The 20,893-nt window shown below is 43.2% G+C and overlaps 1 protein-coding gene across 1 annotated transcript in view; it reads left to right on the top strand.

The window, feature by feature from the left end:
- Nucleotides 1-2,882: 2,882 nt before the first annotated feature.
- Nucleotides 2,883-20,893, top strand: part of TRHDE (thyrotropin releasing hormone degrading enzyme) — a 213,906-nt gene continuing 195,895 nt past the window's right edge. The window contains exons 1-2 of the mRNA XM_063396448.1: nt 2,883-3,847; nt 9,291-9,564. Coding sequence (XP_063252518.1) covers nt 3,027-3,847; nt 9,291-9,564 — 1,095 coding nt within the window. The 5' untranslated portion in view covers nt 2,883-3,026. The remainder of the gene's footprint in view (nt 3,848-9,290; nt 9,565-20,893) is intronic.

Genomic DNA, 20,893 nt, shown 5'->3' with positions numbered 1-20,893 from the left:
CCTGTGCCAGTTTTTGGAGTGCTATTCCCACCTGGCTTAAAAGAAATCAGCCTCATGGCTCCTTACTAGCATGCATGTTAAACCTTTTACATACCCTCTCTCATACGACCCTTCAATTTATAGACTAATATTGTTGAAGCTAAATTGTGTGACTGACTCCCTCGTCAGAGACTGGAAGATCTCAGCCTGGAGAGTTTTTATTTGTTATCTGTACATCAAGAAGGCCAGAATGATGCTCCTGTGCTGTCACACACACAGTTGTACCTCCCTCTTTACAAACGGCAGACCTGGTTAGCCCAACTGCCTGCTATTGACCGCTTTTCTGAGAAGGCTTCACAAAAACCTTAACCTGTGAAACTTGTAACTATCCAACTGTATTTAATTAAGAATTACTAAAAATAATTTAAAAATATAGATGTTTATAAATGGGACATACTGTACCACTATATTCCAGGTTACTTCCACTCTTGAATCACATCTTTGCCTGAATGTCTCCCTGTACTGCTGACAGGAACAAACATAACGGAAAGGGCAGTTCAGAGAACAAGAGAGGGAAACACTGCCTATTTTACTAATGCCTGATACTGACAGCCTGCACACAAAATCTTAAAAGCACTCAGGCACTTTCCTTTTGTGCCCACTTTTAAAGGGTTTAATGAAACATATAGAAACTGACATTTTAAACCTGTAGCTTTGGATGTTATTTTGCCATGTCAGTTTCTTTTTTTTTTTTCCAAATCACATAGCAATAGTTTTCTACCTTTCTGCATCAATCTTCAGACAACAAATAATGAAGGCTGTTTTCAGATAATAAAATGTTTCTGTTCTTTGACCCGTTCTAACAGGTGGGCAGCCAAATATCGCCACAGGAAATATGTCGCAATGCTAGTTATTGAGCAAAATCTTAGTCCTCCTAGGATGTACAAACACAATTAGCAAGTGTATCAACATACTTCTAATTAAAAATTGTTAAGATTAAAAACCTTTTTTAGAGTGTGCTGCAAGATAAAAATAAAGGATCACTTCTTTCTAGAGATAGTAGACCTGAATGCAATCCTTCTATAGGCATATATAAGGAAGCTAGTAAATTCCTTATACTGAAACTGGTAATCCTTAAACTGGTTTGAGTGTCAATAAATGTTCGTTTGTATTCTGCAACAGAGTGCAAAATGATGTAACACTTCTTGAAGATGTCAAAGATTCAGGACAAAGAAAGATTAGGCATTTCCTCTTGAAGTAAGATGGCTAATATATCACATTTCATGAAACTCTTCAGATTTGCTTTGCTTATGAAGGAAGTGTAGGACTTGGTTTTTATTTTTTGTTCTTTTTCGTCACTGTGGAAAGTAAGGCCTTTATCCTGCGAATTGTTATGTATGCATTTAACTTGATGTACAGCATATATTCCCATAGATTTCACAGGACTGAATGCCAAAGATAGACACATCTGTGACTGCTTACAAGATTGGAGCTAAAGAGCTTCAAAAAAGAAAATGAGCAGAGATAGTTTTTGAAGTATGCAAGCAAAATAAGGGGAACAAAGACGCTTTGAGACATTTTTCTAGATCCTTGCTGTATAAATTAATTCTGTGCGTTTGCAGATCCTATGTACAAAAGTTTGGGTGCAGGTAGAAAAAGTAGGCCGATTCGGTTTTCCACACCGGGGTTCACTCCTAGGAGTACTCAAGCCAAATGTTGCTGTATTATCGCAGGCAGCATTTAACACATCTTTAAATCCCTCCAGCAGAGGAGTGGGGATTCAGCACCGGCAGGAAGGAGAGTAAGAGAGTCTTGGGGCCGCGGAGGAACGGCAGGGGGATTTCTGAAAGTACCAGCCAACGCTTACTGCGCGTTTTTTTTCTGGGCATATTAAGCCTATCGATTTAAGTGGGAGTATTTATCCTTTTCTGAGCTCCATCCTCACGTTAGTATGACAGCACTATTGTCGTTCAAGCACGTAGTCGGCGGTTCTTTATTAAGTCTCTATAAATATGACACGGTAAGGGCATTCAGTATTTACGTGGAGCGCACACGCATTCGTGTGTAATCCCGGGCAGTCCTGCGGCTCGGAGGCTTTGCAGCCTCCCCACTCCCGGCGCAGCCCGGCCCTCGCCCTCCGCCCGCCCCGGCCGGGGCTCCCGCCGCCGCCTCAGCGACCTCCCCCGGAGCCGCCGCGTGTGACACACCGGAGAAGAGCCTCCCTCGTCCCCGCGTCGCCCCCGCCCGCTCCCCCGGGGCGCCGCCGTCACCGCCGGCAGCCGGAGCAGCCGCTGAAGCCGAGGGGCGGCGGGGCTTGCCCGCCTCTCCCCCCTTCCCATCCTTTCCCTTCCCTTCCCTCGCCTCTCCCCGGTGCCTATATATAGCCGCCTCTGCTCGAGCCAGCCGGGAGATTGCTGTGTACCTGCAGGAGACAGGAAAGAGAAAATAAGAGGAGCGACTCTCCGAAGCCTGACCCGCTATCAGGAAGAGGAGGACGGGCCGGGCCCGCGCCGCTGTCCGGTGCCACAGCCTCTGGTGCCGGGCGAGCCCCGCGGGGACGGGCCGACCTGCGCGCCGGCGCCCCGGGGGCGCGCATGGCTCAGGCGCTGCCGGGGCCGGGCGAGGAGCCCGACCCCGGCCCCGGCGGCTCGGGACGCGGGGGAAAGAGAGCTCCCTGCGGACGGCGGCGCTAGTGGGGGGGCCGGGGCGGCAGAACCCTCCCCCTTGGCGCCGAGGAGCGCTGGGCGGCATGTGCTGAAGTGCCCCGCAGAAGCCACACAAGTTGCCTGCGCGGCGTGGCCCGGCAGCCGGACGGCGGGGAGCGCCCGCCGCCTCTCGCCTGACCCGACCCGACCTCGTCCCGTTCCCCTCCCCGAGGGCTGCTCCCCCGCGGGGCTCCCGGCGGCCGGGGTGATGCGGCTCGTCGGGAAGTGAGAGACGGCGCGTCCCACGTGGGCCGAGGGCCCCCCTGCCTCGGAGTCTCCCATGCTTTCGGGGCCCCCTCGGGTGGCGGCGGCCCCGCGGGAGGCGGGGGCGGCGCTGCCGTGATGGCCCTGGAGGAGAAGCGGGAGAAGCGCCCGCCCGTCACCCCCATGATGATCGAGGAGGAAGCCGCCTTGCGGAACGGCAGCCGGGGGCTGCCGCCGGGACCCTGGGCCGAGGCGGCGGGGCCAAGACCCCGCACCACGGAGCGGCACATCGCCGTGCACAAGCGCCTGGTGCTGGGCTTCGCCGTCTCCATCCTAGCGCTGCTGGCGGTGACCATGATCGCCGTGCTGCTCAGCGTCCGCTTCGAGGAGTGCGGCGCTGCCGCCGACGGTCCGCCGCGGGCCGGCGGCAACGGGAGCCTCTCGGGGGCAGCCCGGCAGCCGCCCGGTGCGGGGCAGCCCCCCGGCAGGCCGGAGGAGGAGGCGCGGGGCGGGGAAGCGGCGGAGGAAGAGGAGGAGGAGGAGGAGGAGGAGGAGGAGTGGCAGCGGCGGCGGGAGCTGCCGCCCTGGGCCCGACCGCGGCTGCCGCGGCACCTGCGGCCGCTGCATTACAACCTGATGCTGAGCGCCTTCATGGAGAACTTCACCTTCAGCGGCGAGGTGAACGTGCAGCTGGAGGTGCGGAACGCCAGCCGCTACATCGTGCTGCACGCCCACCGCATGCACATCGAGGCGGTCCGCGTGGCCGAGGACAAGCTGGCCGGCGGTGTGCGGGTGGCCCGCACCTTCTTCTATCCACAGACCCAGGTGTTCGTCGTGGTCCTCAACCGCAGCCTGGAGGTGCAGAGAAGTTACAACCTTAAGATCATCTACAACGCCCTCATCGAGAACGAGCTGTTGGGCTTCTTCCGCAGCTCCTACGTCCTTCACGGCGAGCGAAGGTAGCGGGAAGCCGCGTCGCTTCAAACGCAACTCGGTCCGAAGTTGGCGGCCCCCGCGCCGAACTTCGGGTAGGGCGGCGCTAGGACCCGGCGGCCGCGGCGCCGCCAGGCGAGTGATGCCGCGGGCTCCGCGCTGCCCGGCCCCGGCCGTCCCGCCGAAGGGTGCGGGGCTCGGCCGGCTGCCCGGGGACCGGGCTACGGCGGGGGAAGCGGCCGGCCGCCTGGTGAGGGCAGGCCAGGCCTCGCCTCCCCCGCCACCTCTCTCCGGACACCTCTGTAGGGCTCGGCTCTCAGGGCAGAGATGCGGCGGTTCTCGGGGACCGCGAGCCCTTGCCCCGCAAGCCACCGGCCGGTGTCGTGAGACAGCCGTGGAGCGGCTGGAGGGCGGCCGAGGCTGCGGGACTGCGCGGGAGCGAGCGGGGCGGGCGGAGCTACCTCGGGCTGCGGGGCGGCCCGGGCTGGGGCCGTGCCGGAGGCAGGGCCGGGTTGGCCGGGGCCGCGGGCAGGTGAGCGGAGCGCCCCGCCCGGGCGGGCGGCGGCTCAGGGGATGCCCCAGCGCAGCTTGGGGGCGGGCGGGTGCAAGGAGCAAACTTGCAAGGGTGGCACCAGGGAAACAGACGGTCCGCTAGGTTCTTGTCGCAGAAGGCCCGGAGTAGAGACTCCGGGTCTGTTTCACCCAAGACACTGTGTCCGGCTGCCGTGTGCCCTCGTGTGACAGAGCCTTGGCAGCTTACAAATAACAGCGTGTCGGGCAGCGAGACTTCTGTTTTGGTTTTATTCTATTAGGTAAAGCAAAAACCTGGTGGGATGTGTTTTCACACATGGTGAATACGTTTACACTTGCTGCAGCTGAGTCGCTCAGATTTACACCCTGTGACCCCGCAAACCTGATACGTTTGCGGGCAGAGCACGCTTCAGTATTGATCTGTGTTCACTCATGTAGTTAAAGCCGCTTGGGTCCCTGCGAGGCCCTTGTTGCGGTAGGCAGGTTACTGTGGAGGGCCCCGTTTAGCCAGTTACAGAGGCTTTCTTTTTAAAGAAGGGGTTTTCTAACCACATTGAGGCTTTGTAATGCAAAAGAAGGTGAGATGGACTTCTTGATAGTTCTGGCATGGTTTATAATTTTAGAATTGGATTCTTTTTAAGCTGTCCTTTCTTGAAATATCTGTGCAGTGACAGGTTTTCTTTTCCCGAGTCTTACTGTTTTAGTGTGTGAAAACAATCTAAGTGAAACAAAGATTTTGTAGTTGGAAGAACTGGGCAACAATATTAAGACATGAAAAGCATCCTCACCAACTGAATTAAGTCAAAAGCCCTTTTATTAAAACATATTTTCGTTACTATGATTACATAGTAATTTAAATTTTAAAAAGTCTGATATTAGAACCGCAAGCAGGCTGAAAATTAAGTTTTTGCAAATTGTCATCACATTAAAATAAAAAGAAACTTTGAAAAAGCACAGTGGTAAGAAAAGATGCGGATAAAATGCCTTTTATCACGGTTGACTGAATGGTTGGGGTAACTGGGAGTTCTTACAGACCTGTATTGAAATGGGCAAATCAGAAAACAAAATACTGCTAACAGCAGGGGGTATAATTCACTTTACAAATCTGAGAAGTTATTTAAGCAGTTATTATTCTCATGTACTTTGACTTTGTGTAGGAATAATTGAGCTGTCAAATTGGTGTGGTAGTGACATTTCTCCAGAGTTACTGTACTACACTTCAATACTGATCCCCTAGTTAAGATTTAGAGACCATCACCAACAAAAAAAAAGGTCTATTCACTGTTCATTCATCAGGATAGTTTAAGACACAGGGTGGAATGCAATGGTAAAATGTTTTTCACAGTGCTCTGTGTGTAACTTTTCAGATATAAATTACTTAGTTTTTAATACACTTAAGTATAGTCATGGGCAGAATACTTACCTTGCATAAGGTAGCATTGCTGTATTGAAATCAGTGGCATGCTTTTCCTTTACACCAGCTCACTTATATTTCTGTCAGTAAAACGTTTTTAAAACTGTAGTCATTGCATGGTTGTAGTTTCAGGTTAAATAGAAGAAGTGTTTCTCCTTTTCAACTGTCACAGGCTTAATGACTCACTGTAGTATAAAGTTAATAATACTCATTCTAAACCAGGAAACTTTTTTGATCAGAGAGTGCTCTTACAGTAACAATTCGCATTCTCATTAATAACCCATTTCTTAATATGATACATATAACCATTTTTAGTCCTCAAACATGGCCAGATTCTGTTATGATACAGACAGACTTGCATGCTCTGGGAGACCTTGCTGTTCCAGCAGGGCTTTGATTTTTTGACATCTTTATATTCAATTAAAATACAGCAGCCTCATTGGAGTAGTACTTGCTGTAAAAGGGTCCAAACCATCATTTTTCACTTTTGTTGTACATGAGGAGCAAATAACTCTGCTGTGAGGCATCACAAACATACTAATGCCTTCACTTTATGATTTTTCCCCCTAAAGTTAGTTTCTCTGGCTTTCACAGGTGAACATTGTAAATCAGTGTGAAATGTAAAAGCTGCGTAAAAGTATTTATCTTTTGACTTTCTTAGAGTACTTGAAGTGTAAAATGCAAGTGATATGCTACAAATTTACTTGGCATTATGTGCTAGAAATTACTGACAGTAGTCAACAGAAATATAATACAGAGCTACTGTAGAGTACCGTATGAGTATGCTCTTTGGCATAAGTGAAAAGGAAAAAAAAATTCTTCATAAAATTCTTAAAAAAATATCACACAGACAAAACAAAGACATTCTTTAGTCTTTTTACTACTAAGATGTAAAAATGGATAAGGTTGTTTATGAAACAAGGCTTCCTTTAATAGACAAGATGGAATTAAAACACCTGCAAGTTACTGCCATGGGTATTCTGAAAAGACAGACTGTGAGCCTGTCATTCCCTCAAATAGAGCCTTTTATGGTGATATTTTTGGGAACAGGAGATAAAAGTGTTGGTACCCAGAGAGGCGTGTAAAGGGAAGGATGAAAGAGTCAACCTGCCCTTCACTTTGGCATGCTGTAGAAGTCTGCTTGTTTTACTTGAATGCAGAATGAAATAGATATACAAAGTTTTGAGTTTAGCTTGTTTGTTTTCTTTAAAAGTAAATGGTTAGGTTTTTTTAAATCGGTTTTAAGATTTTGTTTGTTTTGCTTCACAGCACAACAAGCAAATTGATGTTTGATAGTAATGCACATGTTATAAATATCACTATTATTGGTAGTTGATGTATTTTTAGTATCAAACATTGACTGCTCTCTGTTTGCCCAGTTATGCCTATGTGGATATATCTGTCTATCTGTGAAAACACAGAAGATGAAGAGTTTACCAGGGTTTATTAGCCCGGTGAAGCGATTGTTTCAGTGGCTTAATATGTATTAAAAGATGACTGATAAGATCTCTGAGAAGTGGGGTGAAGATGTGGAGAGGTGACGAGGAGAAGCTACCTTATTTAGAGAGTATCACAGTATAAACAGTATTTCCTAAGTATGTGTTTACGTGTGTGTTGGAGCTCATTAAAATTGTTAATTGCAGAGGAAAGTTCATCATTCTTGCTTTATTAATAACAGGCCGCTACAGTTTTCCATGCTCACTTGAAGCTTCTGTTGATGGCTGTAGCTGTTTAGAATGTGCCTAGATTGCAGAATCAGGTCCACTTGAAATACTTTGCATATAAATTAAGTTGCTTTGCTTCATTTAATTGGCTGATTTGGCTTTGTTGCCGTAGTGCAAATCCACTGATAATATGGGATTTTTTTGATTAACACTGGGATATCTGGCACCAATTTTTTACCTTAGATTTGATTTAGCAACCTTATCCAAAATGATGGTTATAATAATCTATGTTTTGTAATGAGACAAGAAAAATGTGATGAATTCCTTCAATAATTATTAGCCAAAAAAAGCTTTCTATTTTAGAAAAAACACCAGTGGTAACTGCTCCAGTGGAGGAAATTTTTTTCAGGTTTTTAAAAAGTCATCCTTATTTGCAAGAGGTGATAATTCACTGGAAAATATATATTTAGTTCTATCGTGTGCTATAGCAAGAAAAAGGTGTAGCATTTCAATAAACTTATTTCTTCATTGCCTCCAAGATATGTGTAAAATCCAAGGAGTTTTAGAAAAAATTAATTAGAGACTTTATTTTCCCTATCCGTCAGTGTTAGAGTGTCATATTACAGATTAATGGTTATAGACTGATTAATAATAGGTGCCACTATTTTCATTACATCAAAGCTATCCACCCATCCCTTTCCCTCAGAGGAATAACAGATGATTAGTCAGCCTCTAAAATTTTGATAAATGTTTGCCTGGTATCTAAAACTGCACAGTTATTTCCACAGATGAAACCTTGTAAGGTGAGACATGAATCAGTACCTCTCAAAAAGCCTACATACATGCCATCTTCACGTTTACATAGTTGGCCCATGGTAATTTTCTCATTCTACATACCTCCAGAAAATACTTTTACCAAACTCCGTAATTCAACCTTTTGAGTGTAGCTTCTTGTTTCTGCAAAAAGATCATGGTTTTTCTCCAAATGTGTAAATCTAAGTCTCCATCGAGAAAGCTTCCTATTCTGTATCTGGATTAAAATTTATTTTGTTCCAAAGAAAACAGTTACAGGTTTTATTGTCAAGCTAAAGCCTTCCCATTCTTCCCATATGTGCTTAATAAATACCTTTACCTCCTTCAGAGATCTTTTCATAATTTGACCCATTAGCTGAGAACATGGATTTGCTCTCTATAAAATATACCAGAAAAGAAAAGCATGTGTAGAAGAGTGGTGAAATACCTAGTGCTGGTTTAATAATTTTCTTGCATTTGTGATTCTGCAAAGCTCACAGAATGTTTTTTTTGCATGTGCACAGACACAGCAGTGCTATACAGTACTGTGTCCCAGACCTACATGCAGCTGGTAGAGAGGTAATCAGCAGTGGAAAACAGTGACCCTCCCGAGTGCACTGTGTGACCGTAAGTTCTCATGCCCAGAGAAAGGTAAAGCGCCCTGTCAGTGTTGCAGGGCAGAGTGCAACACTGGAGGCTTAAATCCTGGTTTGAACTGAGTGCGTGTTTTACATTGTATAACCAGCAGTGGCTCACTTTTTTCCCCACGTATTGATGAACAATACTGCTAGAACCTGAAGTTTGATGCAGTGTGAGGGTTGATTTATTTAATGTCAGTGTGGTGTCTACAAATTTGTAGGAAATTTGTGGACCATTAATTTGTATCTATTGCATTGCAGTAGAGGTAGTAAGAAAATGATCAAGTGGTGTTCAAACACTGTGTATTTTGTACAGTTGTAATTTTTTCCTCCTTTAAGCCACAATGGTCAAGCAGTGTCTTATTTGGTATGAATTAAGTCCTAGACACAGTTAGTAAACAGTTTTTGTTTTTGTTTCCTGCTTTTCTAGGTTTCTTGGTGTTACGCAGTTTTCTCCTACTCATGCCAGAAAAGCCTTTCCTTGCTTTGACGAGCCCATCTACAAGGCCACATTCAAAATCAGCATCAGACATCAAGCGACTTACTTATCTTTGTCCAACATGCCAGTTGAGACTTCTGTTTTTGAAGAAGATGGATGGGTTACAGATCACTTTTCACAGACCCCTCTCATGTCCACCTATTACCTGGCTTGGGCAGTGTGCAATTTTACATACCGGGAAACTATCACCAAGAGTGGAGTAGTTGTAAGTATTTCAAATATACCAAATACATTTCATTACCTTGAAAACCCTCACTTTTTGTAAAGGGATTGTACCAGCAAATGTTTAAAATATTTTCTTGATTAGTATTTTTAAAATTTGCTGGTCTATTTAACGATTATGCGTATTGTTTGGGACTTTTCCTAGAGGTTTGTCTAACTTTTGGTTTGTCTTGTGCCTTTTGTAAATGGTTAGCTTAGTAAGTGTGGTTATCTGAGGAAATTTTAAACTTTTAAATATGCTGTTAAACTACACTTTGGTTTTCTTGGGAAGTTTTCTCTTGTTTTCCTGTAGCCTTTTCATTACCAGTGTTCATGAGATTATTAAAGTGGTAATACTGGTAAGGTTTGCAGTCTCCTTCCTTCAGTACTGACATATCCCGTGATGTGCTGTATGCTAGCTCAGGAGGCTGATATAATAATTTCTCTCTTAGATCTTTTGCTCAGAAGCAAGACTTTGCAACCTATTCACTTCTTGAGGTTGATGGAAGCACTACGTTTCCGGAGCTGTTTTTTGCAAGTATGGCATGATCCCAGGAGTAATGCCTTGAAAAAAAAAAGAGAGAAAATCCTTTATTTATGTCAGTTTTGGTTTTGTGTACAAATATCAAGCTCAGAACTGTATAACAAGTCAAAACATACATGAGAAATGCTGTCAACTTAATAGAATATTTCACAGCGCTGTCATCTTGATTTTTCAGGTGAACATACAGAGAAACCCTTCCTACTTAGTTACTGTGAATAACAAAACAGAGCTAGTTCTGGAAGTAGAGGACTAGACAACAGTTTGAGCTGTGAACTGAGCGAAGGTGTGTTTACCTTATACTTTGGCAAATGCCGTATGATTCTGTGCTGTAGCCTGGGGGCATGATGAAGGGCTGCAGGAAAATATCAGGAAATACCTCCTTAAACACTTTGAGCCAGCGTAAGCACTGTGCTGCAGTGGAGAGAGCTGATCCACCTTCTCTGAGCCAAAGGTATTCTTCCTTGTGACAGCCGTCAGCTCTGTACAGCCATATGATCCGGCTGAAAACTGACCTGAAAAATGACTGAAAATGTGGTAAGTTTTCAGCCAAAATAGTTCACTGATCTGACTTTTTGTGCTACTACCAGAGTCCTAGCATGGATTCAAGGCTGTGCCGATGGAAGGTAGACCCAGGACAGTGCTGGCATATGTCATTTAGGCAATCCTGAAGCAATCAACAAATAAGTCTTGTTTTTGTTATTGGAACAGCTGGGTAGTACACTGGGGACCATTCCTCGTCCCTTTTATACCATGACCAGCAGACTGTGATACTATTCTTTGGCACCACACAAGGAGGCAATATGACTAGGAAGTGGTTCTCCTGAGGTGCTTTAACCTGAAGTGATGTGGGAACTGCTGAGACATATGTAATAGTCACAGGATCATAGAATGGTTTGGGTTGAAAGGGACCATAAAGATCGCCTAGTTCTGAACCCCCCTGCCACAGGCAAGCACACCTTCCACTAGACCAGGTTGCTCAAAAACCATGGCCTTGAGCACTTCAGCGATGGGTCATCCACACCTTTTCTGAGCAACCTCTTGCAGTGTATTACCACCCTCACAGTGAAGAATTTCTTCATAACACCTAATCTAAACCTGCCCACTTTTGTTTTGAAACTTGTCCTATCACTGCTATTGACTGTAACAAGTATACTTGTTACTCCTTGTCCTATCACTGCTATTGGAATAACCAAATATTTGAAACATGGGGGTGGACCTCTGGACCATCAATTTGAAACATGCAACCTACTTCCTCCTTAACTCATTTTCTTGCAGTATTGTTTAGAGCTCATATCCTGTAGACTTTTGCTGCTTTAATATATTTGATGCCTTGAAAGCAGAGGCCCACTTATGTCTTGTCTTTCTGCTGTTCTTGTGTTTCCCAAGACTGTTCTCAAGACTTTTGATTTACCTGGATTCTGAAGAAAAAATCCAAGTATTCTTTTGTTAGAGATGTGTGGTTACTAGAGCCTTATAGTTATACTTGAGTCTGTTGGTTCAGCACATGTTGGAGATACATAGGTATATCCCTCCCACCAGCTTGACAGTACCATTGTACAGAAATTTGCCAACTATTATGAAAATTAATAGGTTAATCTTCGTGGAAACTTGAAGACCAAAATCCTACATAGATTGAGATAATCTCTATCCCATTAAATTGTTTGGTTCGTCTAGAATTTTAGTTCTTGTCTTTTTATAAAGCCCTTACCACAGAGGTATAGTAACACCCAGGAATACTAAATAGTTTGCACTGGGTTATGGGTTAAATATATCTTGCTGTTTTTCAGTTCCAGTTGGGATCTGATCATCTTTTATCATGGTCCAGTTTTGTTGAAAGAGTGTGTTTTAGGGTACGAGCTCATGGCAAGTACTTCAGTTCAGAGCTGCATTCTTTCAGATAAATTGCAGAGGTAATTATCTTTTTGAGTCTCTTATGTTTCAATGCCAGGAGTTAATGAATGCTACTGGGTGAATTTGAAATTATCTGAATCCTTGCACATGAAATTTTAAATTTCTTGGTTTCCTTCAAAGCCACTTTTTACTAAAATATAGTTACTCCCATATCCATGACAGTTAACTTAAATGTATAGTAAAAGTAAGTTTGCTTCTAAAAATGAATGGATTTTCATGAAAATTACCAAAAATTCACCTGAAGCATCTTCATAGGCTATTTCTTATATTGGTGAATCTTCATTATAATTAATGTAGTATCTGTTGTATTTGTTAGTAGACACCTAAAAGACTCCAGCTTGCATCTACATTTGCATTTCTTTTGGCACTTCTATGAACTTGGTTTTGGTTCACAAAACATTTTGGGGGGAGTGGGTTGTCCTTTCAAATTTTGACAGCATGCTAATGATTATAATCTCAGTTCTCTTCCAGCTGACCAGTGTTAATGAAGTGCTGTGGTCAAAGGTGGATAAACCCTGAGGAGTAGAAGTAGCTGAGAGTAGTGAGATGAAAAGCAGATTTTTTCCTCAAAATTGCTTGAATGTTAACTGTTCATTTTTTCTCAAAGAATGCCATTGACCTCAAAAATCAGTTTAAACCTAAGCATGACATTCAATACAAGTCAAGTTTTAAATAGAAACTGCCTTCTGGAATGCTTAGGTAGGCAATCAAAATACTTACATGGCTATAACATATATAATCCTTGCATGAAGATGTTTTGTATTTCATACACTAAAATTAATTGGGTAAAGGGAATTAAGAAAAGCAGTTCTTTTTTAGGAGCATCCTATAGTGGATGTGAACCATTATCGCATCCGTAACTCTTTAGTCCATACGAGTCTGATCCAAATCCCTTCCAGATCAGGTAATTTAAAAGCAGAGCTGACTTTTTGTATGTATTACAGGTATATAATATGTTATTCAGGTTCAGCTGGGATTACAGGAAGTTACTGCAACTGCCTTTGTCTTTAGGCAGGCACTTATTGCTGTGGAAGGACAGTGGTGCAGTCATCTATGCTGCTATGGACTAGGGAGCAGCCTAGTTCTACCAGGGCGGTGCCCGAGGTAATGCTGTTTTGAGGGAGGAGGCTGCCCTTGCGAGCTTAGCTGATCAGTGTATGGCTCTAGCAGTTGTACCAGCTGCAGCTGGGGAAAATCATGGGATCTGTATACTGCCATCTTTGCACAGTACAATAATCCAGAAAACTCCACTTACCTCCACATGCTTGCTTGCTTCTAGTCTTATGTTGTGTTTCCTAGTCATGCATCATATGTTCTTTGTCAGTAATTCTTATAAGCAAAATATTGCTGGTTGGATTATGTTGTCTGTCACATCATCTGTGTGTCTCTTTCCTTCATTGTTGCCTTTATTTGTGCTTTCAATCCACTGGGTCTTTTCCTACTACTGCTTTATTTTTTTTCCTGCTTGAATTAGTGCTTCTATTCTCCAAACCCTCTGTTTCTCATTCCTTTGTCAGGTGAACGTGGAAAACTTGCTATTTCCTGCATGGCTTTTCAGTGTCTTGTAAGTTATTTTAATTCATTTTTTCCCCTGTAAATTCTTTCTCTGTTTGAGTTAGTGGAAGGAGGGAGCACAAAGTGTATCAGTGGAGATGCATGTATTGCTGGAAAAGATCTTTCTGGGAGATTCATCTTCTGTTTTTGCTGTGGATGGGATGTGGAGATAGGCATGGAAATAAAATGCCAACTGGCAACACTAGAGCGTTTGTCTTATTAGGGGGAGTATCTACTAAAAACAGAAAAAGAAAGTGTATGGAAAGGAGCAAAGTCAGGAGGGCTTGTGGGTGCAGGGGTTAAAGAGACAAGTGCCAACAGTACCAGAGCAGATGGGAATGAGCAGCTGTGAAAGAAAGTGGCTATCTAGCTGCGTGGTAGTGCGTGGGACGAGAAATGCTGAAAGAAGGCAGCACCCAAAGGGGAATTTGCGTGGTTTCACTGTTCCTGGCCCTGCTTCTCTTTCGAAGGGCTGGCACCTTTTGCAGGACTGGCAGTGTGTGCCTGACCACAGCTGGGTCAGCTGCTCAGGGTAGGGCCTCTGCTGTGTGACTGAACCCATGCACGTTCTCTTTTTGAAGAGACCTTTATGACCGGGTGCATCTTGGTTTCAGCTGTATTAAATGCTATTGTAGTGCCATCAGTACTGAATACTTTGTTGTGATACAAAGGCCTTAAGGCTAAGAAGGATCTTAACAAGTTATATCAGAATTAAGTCAACCATTATTGCACTGCTTTTGTTTTGGTATTTATCTAAGATGTAATTAATGTTCACAAGCTTTACAGTATATTTAAGTCTTACCCCGGCCAATGAGGAGGAGCTCTAATAATCTAGCTAAGGCAAAGTAAGATAATTGCTGTTTCTGTAGTGCTTTCGGGCTTGCAGAGAGCCTCCATTAAGGTCCTGGCATTGAATTCTCTCAGGCATATGCTTGAGGGGCTCACTCAGTTTGGCTTAATATAACTAAAAAAGATACAGTGGTCTCAAAAATGGGATCCATGTAGTTGTAGTTGCTTGATTGTGCACAAGTGAAAAATTATTTTTGTCCAGGAAGAGCTAGTAACAGAGTCACATAAGCAGATTTAGGTCAGAATCAGTACATGTCCAGCAGCTCATGTTGGTTTAGTTCCAGCATGGGACCATGGTTTTATTCATGTCCTTAAGACAAGAGGACTGGATATAGTACAGTGCTTCCAGCTGGACAACTGTGTTGGTCATTCCCTTATCTGAAGTGTGGTGATCAGTCTGAGGAGACTACAGAGCTGACTTTCAGTAATAATCTAAGAAAAAGAAAAAAACTCCATGTTGAACAGCAGAATAACTTTTTTCCCAGTGAGTTTTGTCATTTGTTAGTTGCTAGAAAAAACTGAAAATATCAGTCTTGTTTAAAATAATTATGCACTTACTATGCAGTTCAGCTAGTAACTTGTATAAAATTGTTTTGTATTTGAAAAATGTATTAATATTTTTATCTAATAGCAAGAATGATCTCAAGACCAGGCAATTTCTGTCAGCTAATGACTACCTGGGTTAAGGCCTGAGGCTCTTCATTAGGTCTTTCCTTAGTTATGGTAGTGACTGCCAGCAAAGTCTCTTCATCAGTTATTATTTATTAATCAGTATTGAAGCAATTATACATGAGATAATTCTTTGTGGGTGAGCACATTGGTTACAGCAGAATGGTTTTGCTATCAAAAGTAGAACTGGTCTTCAATTAAAATTTTCTTCCTCTGCAACATGAATTTAAGTCCAGCTCCAGAGTTCTACTCTACTTTTGAAGCCCTGCAAAGTAACTTTTGTTAGCCCATCACTTAACACTGGGAGGCCACAGGTTTATCTGATAAACGGGTAACAGCTAACACAGGAAGCACCAGGTATATTTCTAAAGCCTTGTACAATGCAGACTTGTAATAGTTAATCTTTATATGTCCAGGAATCTTACAATGATGCACATATTTTTGCTTTTTGTTACTAATGTCCCAGACTTGCCTTCTGCAGAACAGCTTTCATGGAACAGTTAAAAATAAAATGCGTGTTAGAAAGAGTGGATTGGGAAGTATGCAGTTTCACTGAGCTAGAAAACCACACATGGATATATAGATAGGTGTGTTGGTGCTTTCTTTAGCGTGTGTGAAATTCTCTGCAGTAACAACAGGCTGGTTCTGCAACTGTCTTTTACTCAGTTCAGTGCTTACTACTGTGAATTATTTTAAGTGGGAAGCTATATTATAATACAATAGGAATCCAAAGAAATCATAGCTTTTTCAGATTCACTGCATCAATATTTCTTTACCCATTCTGTTTCAGGTTTGTATATTGAAAATAACTTCTAGTTTATTAATTTTTAAATACTGTAGCTGCAAAACATGCTACAAACAAACAGAAACCTATGTGATCAGCAACCACGCTAAACTGAATATGCCAGGGAATTTGTTAAAAACATAAATTGCAAACTTGCACTCCATTGTTATTGATTTCTGGTTGAACTTGCAAGTCAAATGCACCAAGAAAACACTGTACATTTATTGTGCCTACTCCTTTAAAAATTGCTCTCCATCAGCACTTGTAGTACATGCTGTATTTAAATGTGATATTTGTTTTACTAATGTCAATGCCCAGGTGCACTCTGCAAATAATGCTATTGAATTGAAAGACTTGAGTTTGGAAGCCTTGTTTTGTTTTGTTTTATGCTAGGAAGATCACCTGTGATTATCTGGGGGCAGTGGTGTACTTCGTATGTAGTAGCAAGAAGACTATCAAAAAGCATAAATCAGTTTCTTAATTTGTGGCTATTTGGTAGGTTTATGACTTGCTGCAATTACAGTGAGGAGAGAGGCAGCACGATTCCTGGCCTGATGGTTGTCAGAACAGCTTCCTAATTGTAATTCTGTACATTCAAGAGCAGTTCAGCCTGTCGCTGCTTCATCTGGGGTCTCTGCTGGCTAATGAAAGAAAAGAAAGGTCTGACAGAATTTCCCACTCTTTCCCTGCCATTTGTCCAGAGGAGAATGAGGTGCCTGCAGTTCTTCCTACTTCCCACATTACGAGCAAGGAAAGGAGGGAGATGTAAGAGAAGAGACTCTGTTTCCCTTTCATGTGCTAATGAGCATATGCTTAGTAGTATGTGCTGTGACAATGCAGCTCATAGTCAAGACTGAACACTTGAGCTGCACTCTGCTTTTTTCACTATGTTGTTTCATGTCTCCTTATGCTTCTTATGTTGTGCTGTCGTATTTGACTTCATTAACTTATTCGTCTCTCCTTGGCATCAACATGAATTCGGCTTTCTGACGTCCAAGGAAGTAGCAGGAATCTATTAGTGTGTTTCTGCAGAGTCATGCTTTTGCTATAAAAGCAAAAATGATGTGCCAAATAATCTGTAGAAGCTATCTCACTCTAGAACAATGTAAAGGTGAACACAATCCTGCAGTAGCCTGAACATCTGTCAGTCAAGCCAGTGCTTTCCTGCGTACCTCCTGTAGTAAATGTGCTCTGTGCAGGGAAAATGGATTACAGACTTAGTTGACATCTAGTTGAGTGACAGGTATAGTATTTGTTGATGGAGGAGAGTGATGTGTGCTTTTATTTATTTATAGACCAGTGTCTCCTCCACGGTTTAGGTAAAATTTAATCGTATTTTTCTTACAGGAACAAGAAACTTAGCCTGTTTGTTCCCAGTTTTTATAGCCAGTGGTGGGAAGGTAACCACTCATTTAATGGAGATTCATGCCTGTTGCCAGTCCAAGCCCTCCTTTTTGGGGACAGTCAGTCAGGTGTCTGTAATGTTCACCTTTTAGGCTTGCCTTGACCTGTTGTTTTCGTGTTGGAAAACCTGCACAAATGCCAGCGTATTTTTGCCTTTGTCCCACTATATTGCTACCAGGAGGTATATGGTATTTACCCCCACTTTTACTAGTAGAATACCTCATCAATTTGATTTTCTTCTAAGGTATTGTAGGGTTGACAGAACTCTTTTGCTCTTCTGGTGGGGTGCTTTCACACTTCAATACCCTTTTTGAAAGTTTTTTTTAATCAGGTGCTGGAATAGAATGAGAAGCTGGAGAGCAGTGCTACAGAAGGACACTTGGGCGTCCTGGTCCGTGGCAAGTTGAACACGAGCCAGCAGTGCCCTGGCAGCCAGGAAGGGCCAAGCCTGGGGGGCATCAGGCACAGCATCACAGCTGGGCAAGGGAGGGGATTGTCCTGCTCTGCTCTGCTCTGCACTGGGGCAGCCTTGCCCCAAGTCCTGCGGGTAGGTTTGAGTGCCACAATATCAAAAAGATATTAAACTTTTAGAGAGTATCCAAAGAAAAGCCATGAGGATGGTAAATGGCCCTGAGGGGAAGCCTTGTGGCGTGTGGTCTGTTTAGCCTGGAGGAGACTGAGGAGAGATGTCATTTTGTCTTCAACATTCTCACGAGGGGAAGCAGAGAGGTAGGTACCAATCTCTTCACTCTCGTGACCAGTGACAGTACTTGAGGAAATGGCATGAAGTGGAGCCAGGGAGGTTTAGTTTGGATATCTGGAAAAGGTTTTTTCCCTGGAGTGTGCTGGAACACTGGAACAGGCTCCCCAGGAAGTGGTCACAGCACCAAACCGACAGAATTCAAGAAGCATTTTTACAATGCTTTCAGGTATATGGAGTGGTTCTTGGGGGTGGTGCTGTACAGGGCCAGGAGCTGGACTTGATGAACCTGATAGATCCCTTCTAACTCAGCATATTCTGTGAATTTGTAAACGTGATTTTCCAGCATCTAGCCTCCATGGCTTCACGTGTCCTTTCCTGCTACTCTCCAGGGGTGTTGTTTGCACAGATCAAACTGCAGCAGTGGAAATAGCGAGGCTGATGGACTGCCTTGCAGGCAATGCTCTCATTCTCAAGTTTATTCCAGCTCATAGTGGTTGCTGTGATTGTCCAACTGCTCGAGCTCGGCTCGTGGCCCCATCCCCTGGCACGCCTCTCATGCACTGGGGTGGGGACAGGTGCCAGAGAACCAGCTCTGTTGGCCTGGTTCCACTGAATAGTACCCCTAGGAGATCCTCTGCTGCTCCTGCCTGGCAGCTTTCTGGCTGCTGCCTGCTGTTGAGACCTAGCAAGAGCAGTTAGAAATGAGAACTGAGCGTGTTATCTTTGTATTTGGAACAGCACAATTTGAAAGCAGATTATGTTTCTCTTTGAAGGGTAAATGACCTAAAGTTTATTAAAAAAAAAGTTATCCCACAGTGGATTATCATGAAAAATGTTTAGCAATGCACTTTGTTTCACAGAGTGCAGTGGTGCTGTGTGGCAATGTGGGACAGAACAAGAAAACTGGTATTTTATGTATTTGAAATGGCTGCAGGAGGGAGAGGATAAGAAGCAAAAGATGGTTATTAGCATTTACCTGTGGGGGTACCCACACTTTTTTCCCTCTCACCTCCCTTTTCCCAAGCGTGGTGATAGTTTGGTAGTCACAGCAGCTTGGAACCTCAATTAAGAGTTCATATCCTCAGGACAGCAAATAGTACCTCAGTTAATAAACGTAAAAAGATAAGGTGAAGGAAATAAAAGCTGGAGGAGGAAGAAGGGAAATGAATTCCTATAGAATAATTTCAAAGAAAGTATACCTGCCGAATCATTTGCATACCACATGCGTTTCTTGTTGCTCTTCAATCCCCTGGCTAAATAAATCACCCACCATTGTTGAACAATAATAACATCATGCGGTGTTCTGTTTTACTGAAAAGTGTTTCTATATGTTTGAAATTTGATAATGTTTTAAGTTCATTCTTGCACTTCAAATATCATGGGAAAAAGGGAAACTGATTTATACCTGATGAGACAGCTTTGTAGTTTTTTGTCTGATAGATGGATGTCCATTTTCTAGATAGAAGCCCAAATCTGTATGTGGGAATGCCAATGAGTGATGAAATGTACTGCTTAATTCAAAGTCATATATATGAATGCATATTAATTTGTAAATACTTAGATTTTTGGCTACTGCTGTATCAGAGATGACATACCTTGGATTTTCTTTTCCTCTCACAAGAGTAAAGGAATAATTCTTCTCTGAATTTCCTACTGAAATTCTACTAACTGGATTTGGGGGATGGAAAGGGTGTGATGCCCAGAGTTGCTTTTCTTCTCATCATTAACCTTTGCTTTTTATTCCTTACCAATTCTGTATGTTTAACATGTTAAATACACAGCTCTAAAGTAAAGCAACAGAGTGATCACCGGGAATATCTGGTTTATTTCAGTCCACAGTATTTTTGCTATACAACCTTTCTGTGATAAGCACCAACAGAGGTAGTAGTAGCATTCTGCCCTTCTTTGAAAGTCTCCTATCGTGCCATGCTTGGTTGTATTCGATCTTCATTGTGATCTCTTGTTGTAACTGTAAAATGTGGAGTGGTGGTTTGTACTTATGTTCTATTTTACTTCCTCTGGGGCTTCTGAATGTTTATGCTTGAGCTGGGACCATTAGGTCTGCAGTGGAAATTTAGACAGTTAAAACGAGCTATTCTAAAATAGCATTGCAGTCACCTGTTGACCCTCCTGATCACTTTAAAAAAAGTTTTAATAGGCAGAGGATTAGGAAATAGACTGTATTAACTTTTGTATTTAAAAATATTACATCTCTTGTGGACAGCAATGAGTATTAACTTTAATAAATTAATAGGTCCCAAGAGAGGAGAAAGATGAATCCCTTGGGAATATGTATCTTGATGTAGAAAAAGGAAGTTTGCAACTTTTCATTTTGTCTCTGTCTTGCTTGGCTTGTGATGATCCACAGAAGACCTGTCATTCACAGTTGCTGAGGCAAGTACTGTACAGTTTGCCAAGTGAGCTTACATTAACTTCTGTCCACAGGAAACATGAGGCACACAGAGGAGATTGGGTGGTAGCTTAAGAGTTAAGAACCTAGTGCAAACCTTTTCAAAACAGTGATGTGCAAAAGCATAAAGAGGCTTGAGAAAGTGAAAGAGGGTGAAGAAGGCCACCTCTTGGAAAACTTGGGTCTCCTTGCTATGAAATAACTTTGAAATGCTGAACTAGCTTGGAACATGAGAGCTGCTTGAGCAGCAGAAAAAGTTCAGTGAAAGCATAATTTAGGTATGGAAATGAAGATAAGTAATTTGCATGGTTACAATAGAGCATATTATAACATTTGTCTTTACTACAAAATACTTTGATGAATCACACATGACTAGGAATGATTATACTACCATGAAGTATTGTGAGGATAAAAAGGATGTGTGAATCATAGTGCAGCTGGTAGTGTAGAGTTGCCTGGCTTCACAGTTCTGTTATTCAGAGTTGATGGCTAAGAAGAAATATCC

This window comes from Prinia subflava, chromosome 4, assembly GCF_021018805.1.
Source record: "Prinia subflava isolate CZ2003 ecotype Zambia chromosome 4, Cam_Psub_1.2, whole genome shotgun sequence".
Lineage (NCBI taxonomy): Eukaryota > Metazoa > Chordata > Aves > Passeriformes > Cisticolidae > Prinia > Prinia subflava.
Note: the sequence above shows the minus strand (reverse complement) of the source record. Positions and strands in the feature narration are given on the sequence as shown.